General features: G+C 36.8%; 1 protein-coding gene across 2 annotated transcripts in view; it reads right to left on the bottom strand.

Moving 5' to 3' along the window:
• LOC121326702 (ephrin type-B receptor 3-like) overlaps positions 1 to 9,197 on the bottom strand; it is a 46,277-nt gene extending 37,080 nt beyond the window's left edge. For both annotated transcript variants that reach the window (XM_041270087.1, XM_041270086.1), the window contains exon 1: positions 8,546 to 9,197. In XM_041270087.1, coding sequence (XP_041126021.1) covers positions 8,546 to 8,609 — 64 coding nt within the window. In that variant the 5' untranslated portion in view covers positions 8,610 to 9,197. The remainder of the gene's footprint in view (positions 1 to 8,545) is intronic.
• Between the last annotated feature and the right edge of the window lie 803 nt (positions 9,198 to 10,000).

The following is a 10,000-nucleotide window of genomic DNA, read 5'->3' on the forward strand; positions in this document are numbered from 1 at the left end:
CACACACACACAACACACACACACACACACACACACACACAAACACACACAACACACACACACACACACACACAAACACACAACACACACACACACACACACATATGCTTGCATAGTGTCCTCCTTCTCAGTGCCCCCCCCCCCCCCCCCCCCCCCCCCCCCTCTTGTTAATGAGATGGGCTTCAGGGTAAAGTGTTGTGAATATCCTGCACAAGCTGCTTTACTGAATGGAGCTGGGAGGAGGTCCCTCTATGCTCTTTCAGTCACCCCTCTCTGAGACACTATGACCCAACAGAGGCGCTCCTGAACCCCACCCAGGAGAAAGGGATCCCCTAACTCAGTCTCAACACAGAACATGCTCACATTTTCTTTATATTAAAAAGCAGCAGAAAGGCTATTCAAAGCTGGATTTAGATTTTCGAACTAGTCTTGTGATCCATTTGACAGCGCTAATCTTTTTTTTTTTTTCATGCCGTGTACTTGAAAAAAACAAAGAAGCCAGCTAAGGCATTGTTATTCAATGTTGCGCCTTCACTGAAATGCATATTTATTTATTATTTAGTAATGAGTGTACTGATTTGAGGAATGTGCAACATTCTTTTTCTGTGATAAAAGTTTTTGAAAGAAAATGTTTCAAAGCACTAAAAGCCATGTGTCCTCTATAAAGAAACCCTCACACAGTCTGACACATGGCAAACTGCAGCACAAAGTACACCCTGTGAAAGCCAGCCTGAAAACGCTGTCAGCGGTCTCAATCGCCAGTGAGTCTAGGTGCAGCAATGTTTTTACTGAGCTGTTTGGATCATTATTCCAACACAGCCCTTAGACAGCAGATCTGAGAGGGAAAGAGGAGGAATGTTCCATCACAGTGCGAAGTGGAGGAAAAAGCTGCAATTAAGAGCCAGCAAATGTGCTCTTGTGCTCTGCCATCCCACCCAAGCACCTTGCTTCAAAAGAGAAGTGAAGAAGGCTTGCTCTGCCTTGGCTGCAGTGCATAGGTTGCTTACAAAATAACAAATACAAAATACAACAAACCCAGCACTGAAATAAACAACTAGAGTGGATGCAACAGTCCTTAGATAAACAGTTTTTTTCTAGTTCTGTAGCATCAACACTGTGGTTTCTAAACAAGTCCTTTTTGATAGGACCAGATCAAATATACGCTTTCAAGACCTTTTGTTTGTTTGGAAAAAAAAAAAAATTGTGATTTATAAAACTTTTTATTATTATTATTAATAATTAGATATTCGATTTTTATAAATAAAGACTCAAAAATAAATAAACAAATACATATTTCACAAATATCATCCACAGACGGTGTAATTGTATTAGTGATAGGGTCATCTTTTATTTTTTTAAGATTTTAGACAGGTGATATGTACACGCTATAGACTTCACAGCATGGAGAAGCCTGCAAGAAATTAGTGTGTTGCTGATCACCACTGAAAAGCATACGAAAACCCGTCATGCTATCAGAATTTAAAAGAAAAAGTCAGCAATTTATAAGTAAGAGAACAGGTGTAGGTGTGTGGGTGTACGGAACACACAAGGACAACCGTGCTCCAGAGACTGACAGAGCGGCTGTTTATATTGCTTTCCTAGCTGGGTATTTAGGATGGTGGAATTCATTAAAAAAAAAAAAAAGAAAGATCTTGTACTGTATATTTAACTTTCAGAAAATTACACATTTTTTACAGTAGGTCTTCGCTCTCAAGTAGAGATAACATAGGAATCTATATTTAAAGCAAGTACATACTTAATACTATACTTAAAGCAATGAATTTTTTTTTCTGAAAGAAATTAAACCATAATAATAATAACTAATAATAATAATATAATAATAATAATAATAATAATAATAATAATAATAAAAAAATAGAACTAAGAAAACTACGATCAAAACTTTCGGTTTTAGTTTTAATACTGTCAATCTTTTTAGTTTGTCATTAAGGACAACACAGTATATAATAAGTTTTCTTAATAATAATAATAATAAGAAGAAAGAAGAAGAAGAAGAAGAAGAAGAAGAAGAAGAAGAAGAAGAAGAAGAAGAAGTGTGTGTGTGTGCGTGTTTGTGTGTGTGTGTGTGTGTGTTTGTGTGTGTGTGTGTGTGTGTGTGTGTGTGTGTGTGTGTGTGTGTGTGTGTGTGTGTGATGTGAACCCTTAGGGACCGCGATCCATAATTTATGGGTCTGGTTATTAAATATCATGATTAATTAAGAATGTAATCGGAACATCCATTTGAAATGTCTAATAAAATGTTGCTGTAGGAACAATAAAAGCTATACCAGCAGGACTGTTAGAAAAGAGCAACGTGGGATACAGCATCCCATGCGCTGAAGCTTTCTTGCAGGAGCCGGTCTGGGAATGGTTAAGATAAGAAGGGGTGCTGCTGCTGCAAGCTCGCTCGAGTGGGCATATCGCGCAGATAACGCTGCTTTGAGGAAGAAACGTTAATGTCGGGAAACGTTAACTCCAATTACAGGAATAAAAGTATTGCTGTGCTCTTATCGTGTACGTGTTGTTTTATCAGCTAAAACGCTCCGAGTATATACTTTAGAAAGAAAGAAAGAAAGAAAGAAAGAAAGAAAGAGGGAAAAAAGCGTGCTCTGTTCTCTTCCCCCTTTCTTTTCTTAGAAGAAAGAAAGAAAAAGAAAAGAAAGAAAGAAAGAAAGAAAGATACATGGATACATGATTTCTAGTTTATATTCGTAGTGTGCAGTGTACACTTTGAAATTAGAAAAACAGTCAAAAACTTTTTTTTTTTTTTTTATATATATATATAATATATATCCTGAGGGAGGTCCTCAAACTTGTTTGCAAATGTTAAAACTAACATTTAGTTCAGGGGGACAAAAAAAAGTCAAATGTAACAATCTATTAAAGACAAACATTCATCCGATTTTAAAACGTTGTTTTCCAGAACAAAATGTAAGTCATAACACACATAATAAAGAGATAAAAATTTGTCAAAAAATTTGTTATTTTGTTTTTTTATTATTATTATTTATTATTATTATTATTATTATTATTATTATTATACGTAATCATAATAATAATAATAATTGCGAAGATGAAGTAAACGCAAGGGAATCGATTTATCTATGCTCGTACCACCAAACAACAGCTTAATAATAAACCACCGCCTTTACTGTATGTTTAAGTAAAACAATATAAATATAATTTTATTTGTGCTTTTAGTGTCCTAAGTTATGTAGGTGAGTCCTTGTAATTAAGCTGCTCGTTGTGAAAACCATCCCTTCCCAATTAATAAGATTTTGCAAAATACATTAATTTATATAAGACTAACAAGGTTCAATTAAGCATAAAGCCTCTTATTTTGTTTTATTTTTTTGTATATATTAAAAAATATTTATTCCTGGAGTTAAAGCTGTTTCCAATGTCTTTACTTCAGACAGAGACTCACCTGAGTAAGGCGTTCAGCTTTGCTTCTTTTAAAAGTTAATATATGTATGCACCACTCGAGCTTTAAACCAAGTCAATCCTTTAATAAATAATTTATTTTTTTTTTGTTTTTGACAAAATAATAATAAATATAATAATAATAATAATAATAATAATAATAATAATAATAAATAAAATAATAATAATAAGACGTAAATAAATAACTAATAGATTCCCCACAGAAACTGTGCGGGCTAAATACGATTTAATGTTATCACACGGGATACAGAACACGAAAAAAGATTTCGGCGCACATAAATTTAAGCTGCCCCAAAACATGAAGGTTACAAACGTGTTTATTATTCCCGATGGCTGCAATTTTCAGTTAAATTTACCTCCTCAGGGTGTTGGTCTGCCCCAAACATATAAATAATGGAAAAAGTCAATTAAACTGAGAGTCCCACAACCAGACGGGTTTTGTATTATTTATGTACCTAGTTATATATGTATTTTGTTTATTTTAAATCGACGTGGTTTTTGTACAATTATCCATGTACAATATTGTACTGAGTTTGCCTGTGTACAGCAGCCGAATAAATGATCTAGAAGTTTGCACTGAGACACCCTCGGCTATCGCCGGTCAATCACGGCTCATCAAGCCAGTCATTCATAACGTTAACACAATTTACACTTTCATTAATTAACCTGAGAAAGGTTAATATACATGTAAAATATTCCATTCTATTTGTATTAGTTAACACAATAGCCATTGTCGGAGGAAGGATGTTTTTTTTTTTTTTTTTTTTTTTTTTTTTTCACCTATTAAGATAACGTTATCTGTCTTATAGGCCTACTTGATAAAGTGTGTGTCAAGCCATTATTATAAAGTCTTGGTTTTAATGCGGGGTTCTAACCTCTGCTTGACCCCCAGTCCTCTGGAGGGGGTACAGTACACGCAGTTTATTTGTACAGGTCTCCTCTCATAGATCCTATAAAGAATAACACAGTGCCGAGGCTTTCTCAGCTAAACGCCGGCTTGTATTTAATTGCACACTTACTCCCTTGATATTGTAAGGGCTTGCACCAACACGAAACGCACCTTTACTCATCGCGTCCTGTCGTGCTGTTCTGAAGAAACCGGTTTGTCTTGCGAATCGAAGTGTATATTAAGGGTTTGTTTACTGTATCAGTGATCCCACCGTCCCTTCAAAGTGTTAACGTGGGAAATTACAGTCCTTTCATTTGAACAAATGTGGTACAGACTATAAACAGCAAACACAGGCAAAGACGCTGAAGTGTTCAGGTGTGAGGGGGAAGCAGCCATGGTCGTTGTCTGTAAACAGCATAACAATTGTATGTATTTGTTTGTTTATTTGTTGTTTTATATTTGCATTTGCAGTAAAATAATTTCAAACTAGTTTGTTTCTCTTTTTATTCTTTTTGGGGTTAAACTATTGTTATTTTCACGCACTGGAAGAAGAAGAAGAAGAAGAAGAAGAAGAAGAAGAAGAAGAAGAAGAAGAAGAAGAATGAACAGAAACTTCTTTCATAGATCCCGGTGGATACATGACATTATTTCATGTTTCACATTTTCAGCTGTGACGCATTTTTCTGTACATAGGCTACATGTATGTATGTATGTATGTATGTGTGTGTGTATGTATGTATGTATGTATGTGTGTATGTGTGCAAACAAAACACTCATTTTACAGAGCCTTATTCTTCAGAATTGCGGTAATTTACATAAATGCAAAAACACAGTGAATGGTACTTAATGCCTATTTCAATTGGTTCATTCTCTTCAAATAAACTTTTTTTAATATTATATATATTAAGTTTTTGGTAATCTTGCTTAGAACTTGTAGGGTTTTCTCTTCTCCATGCTAGCCTGCCTGCCTGCACCGCTGCCCAAACCCTTGCTCGGCGCTTTGGTAACCCCGGGGTCCGAGCTTCGCCCCGGCCTGGTCTAACTTGCAGCACAGTGCTCTGGAGGCCGAAATGCATTATTACCAAACGGCACTTCTTTGTAACCCAACTTCACTCAGTTCGCTTACTGTTCTAGAGTTCATTTACTCAAAAAGTCCATTCCTCCTTTTGTGTAATCGATAATGGGACTTTATATTTTTCCTTCAATGGCCTAGTTGATTGTTTTTAGGTTTTGTCTAACTGTGGTAATCAAGGATTCTGCGTGTGATGTGACTGACATTCTTGTATAATCGGCCACTTCTTTTGACCCAGCGTTTCAGTGTTCAATTGGTTCTAATACAGCGATAATGATGGATTATAGGTCTATCGATATTCTACAACTCTGGTCATCGTATTCGGAAGGGTAATATCATGTGCGTCATACTGAGGACAGTAATTAGTCTAATGGATGTCTGAAATGCATAATTTAAAACACACTTACGCATTTTATCTAAATGCAAAATGAACAGTACAGTCCGTGTTATCTGTATAGTTTATAATCTTAACACTGTAACATCCAAGCTATTCAGCGTGCCATTTTAACAAGGTCAGTCATTGTGTTGTATTAGAACAGCCGGAGGCAGTGTAAGAATATGGAAAGACTTACTCGGTGGTGTATTTGTGTGTATGAAACGAGATGAAACCCTCAATACACAGTGTATGCGCATTCGTGCAACATTTTTTCTTAAAAAGACAGTCCTAAACCAGAGCCAACACAGTATACTCTGTACACTATTATTTGTTAGTGTTTCTAGTTTTGCACGAGAAACAAGACGGCTAGCTTATTGGTTAATTTAAGTGTAATTAAACGACAACAACATGTTAATGATACTTTTATTCAACTCTTTTCAAAGAGTTGTCAGACAAGCTGCGTGAAAGTTAAACCCGAGGTCTGATTCGGATTTCCTCTGCCGCTCAGGTGAAATCGGACTACTCGGCTGAGTGCTTGTAGGCTTGAAGTGAGGTTTTAGTCACCGGTCAACCATTTGTCCTGGTCACAGCTTTCAAGACAGCGAAAGCGTCCCATAAATCTTCCGCTCACATTAAAAGCTTAGCTAAACCCTAAAGTAGGTCAGGACGAAAATGTCATCACTTAATGTGGAAATATATTGCTTGAACAAAATGTATCAAGTTCAAAACACGCAGACCTCCCTCAAGTGCTGTAAAACACTGAGGTTCAAGAAACCGGATCACAAGTGCTGCCTTTGGGAAAGCTAAAACTGCAGAAAACACCAGCGCTGACCAAGGCCATTACTAATTATATATGTAATATATATATATATATATATATATATATATATATATATATATATATATATATATATATATATATATATATATATATATATATACATATGTAAAATGATATGACGTATATTAATTACATTGATGTTACAGAGCCTTTAAGCCCGAATTCCACTGCAGTACAGTACATGTGTGTGCAGTGCATATTTTTATTTGTAATATTTTACATTAAGAATATTTAAGTAAATATTATATTTCTTACACACAATTAAATGGATTGAAATGCAATAAGTCAGCCAGGAAGTAACCTGAAAACATCTATGTAAGACAGCTTTAATAATTAAAAAAAAAAAAAAAAAAACTAACAGCGTTATTTGTTCTAGATATGGACAGTGGATAATGTGATCATGAGGTTTATGGCGTTTATTCCAGATGAATACAAACAGTGTTTTTAGAGTTCTGTAGATGTGTTTCTTTATTTGTACCGTTGCTGATAACTCGGCCGCAAAGAAAGGCTATTCTTTGAAGTTTATCAATTTTGGCTTCATAACGTGTATTACTAATGCCCGGCGTGGCGCTTCATGTAACATTCAAATTACCGGTATGTACGAATTTAAAAAAATGAAAGGAATAAAGAAAGAACAAAGCTTTAATTAAAATACGTTATCTTATCTAACTTTTATTGCATTATTTTATTGCACATAGCAGTTTTTTTATTACCAGTATTTTATTCGACACCTGGTGTCCTGAAGTACACTACACATCTGTTTGTTAAACTGATTGGGAAGGGGGGAATGAAAGAGACAGGTTAGCGGCTGTTTCAAAGGTTCTGTATCAATGACACAATTGTGTGCAAAGTAGGAGTGGGCAGTGAGTGCCAGATATTCATTCGATTAACCATGTTTCTCAGTAAATATAATTTAACCTTCATGTTCAAACATAAATACTCCCAGAATCTGAGAGTGAGAATGTGAGAGATGGGGTTCTTTTGATTTATCGGTACAGTTTACTGTTGAGTTCAAGAAACATTTTTACTGATGCGCTTCGTTGGTGTTTGTTTTACACAGTAGTCTCGAAGACCGTATCTACAGTATATTTGAAATGGATTTATTTAACTTAAATATTTAAATTTGCCTTACAGCCATGACTAAGCCAATTGACATCGGTTTTTTAAAGTAAAAGGTGAAATCGAGTGGGACGAAAAATTATGCTACTAAATGCAGGGCAAGTGTTGGAAAATTAAGTGAAACTTTATGAACTTGGCAGCCTGCATTTATTGAAGTCGCTGATGGGCTGCAATGGTAAGCACGTCTGTGCTGTAGCTAAAACATTTGGGGGGAAAATAATGTCTGGCTTGTTGGAGTTGCCTTAATCTATCATTCTCAAGATTAAAGAAAACTGGTCTGTGTAGAGAAGACATCTCGCTTTCGAGTTGCCAGTAGTGGCACAAACTTTGCTTTCCCAGCACAATCAGAGAACTGCATTGAAAACGGGCTTCCATGGGTAGAGATTGTATTGCGCTAATTTTCTTCGCAAAGACAACTCAAGGCGACGCTATTTGTATTTTATATGGGGCTTTTAAAAGTATTAAACAAAATTAAAATATGCAGCCAGGCAACAATATGATAGACTCGCCACTGACGGGTTACTGAGTAAAAAGGCGCAACATCGAGTTTCCAAAAACTGTCTAATAATACTAATCAATGGAAAGGACAACCTAAAGGTTTTGAAATTGTGCTGCATGCTTACTAAATGCGGTTTTAAACAGAATAGTAAAATTGACCACACTGCAATTCCCATCGGAATACATTATTTGAATTATTATAAATAATAATAATAATAATAATAATAATAATAATAAATAATAATAATAAATAATAATAATAACTGGTCAATTGGTCTGAAAAAAAAAATCAGGTCTCTTTCTTACCTTCAACAGCTAAAGCCATGGGCAGCAGAATGCTGCACAAAATGACCAAATAATCCATTGTCATAAACCGCAGGACAGGAACATAAAAAGAAGCAAAAATAGGGTGCCAGTAAATCCTGAAAAGTAGTGCTGATGGTGGCCGCTGCGTTCACCGACAAGTGTGCTACAGCAATACCGGGACCCCGGCTTTAAAACAACGTCTTTCCAAAACACCAACCAAGACCCCCGTGTATGACTACGGGTTCGAGCGCTGTACAGTCGAGAGCCCCTGCAAATCCGCGTTTAGGAATATTCAGTAATAGTTCGGAGCGCTATCCACGCATCGCACTGTTCAGCAGCGGGTAGTGTAGTTTATCCGGGGAGTACCCGCTCCCTGTGTTGTAACTGGTTTTAGGGAGGCTGTATCGCGTAGTAGAGATCTGTTTAGGTTCCTTGGCTTTGGGACATAAGTCCAGTAGTGAAGCCTATGCGTGCAGTTAAAAGATAGCTCCGTTAGTCCCGCTGTAGTAGTAGTGCTAGTAGTAGTATAGTAACAGCTATGTAGTGCATCTGCAGGTAATATCTATACTAATACTGTGATTCCATGAGCGTTCGTGCTCGCTGCTTGTTGTTGCTGCTGCTCTCTCACTTGATGCATGTACTGGAATGAGGCTGTCTGTAGCTGGGAACTGAGCCGAGCTCGGAGAAGAGAAAGAGGAGGATTAAATCACCTGTCACTCATAAAGGCACGCCCCCGCACCGCGTTCCTTATGCTATGCTGTGATGTGCTGTACCCATCCTCCCCAACGCACTCCAACAAAACTACGGGATACAGCGGATACACGGCGCCCCCTGCGGGCCAAATATCTTACCCAATATCTAATGCAATGTATTTACCGCAATGGTCTAGGCGTAGTTAAAAACAAAACAAGAATCCAATAATCTTGGGGAAGCCTTCATCCAGCAGTGGATTGAAAAAGGCTGAAGGTGATGGTATGTATTATCTCATTCTTTATCAATCCAATGTTGAATGAAGGCCTCCCCAAGATTACTGGACTAAAGTCTGTCTGTGCGTCCCTCATCCACGTTGCACTGGCGTGTTTCTTAATCTCATTTTGCGAACTTCCAGGATATCTTCTTCTCGGTCGCTTTATCTCTCTTGGGATCCAGTCTAATATCTCCTGGTCCAGCCATGGTCTGCTCTTCTTGCTACATGTTCGGCCCACACTGCCATTTCAGTTTTTTTTCTCTCTTATTATATATATACACACACACACACACACACACACACACACACACACACACACACACACACACACACACACACAAATGAATACTTGTATTAATACAATCTTACAGGTTTACTATATTACTTCAATACCATGCGCAATACTGTGCGTAACTGAGTAAACATGCTGTTATTTACTCCTCTGCTGTGGACAAAATTACGAATAGCTCTATGTATTCTTGTTCAAA

Source organism: Polyodon spathula, chromosome 14 (genome assembly GCF_017654505.1).
Source record: "Polyodon spathula isolate WHYD16114869_AA chromosome 14, ASM1765450v1, whole genome shotgun sequence".
In the NCBI taxonomy this organism is placed as follows: domain Eukaryota; kingdom Metazoa; phylum Chordata; class Actinopteri; order Acipenseriformes; family Polyodontidae; genus Polyodon; species Polyodon spathula.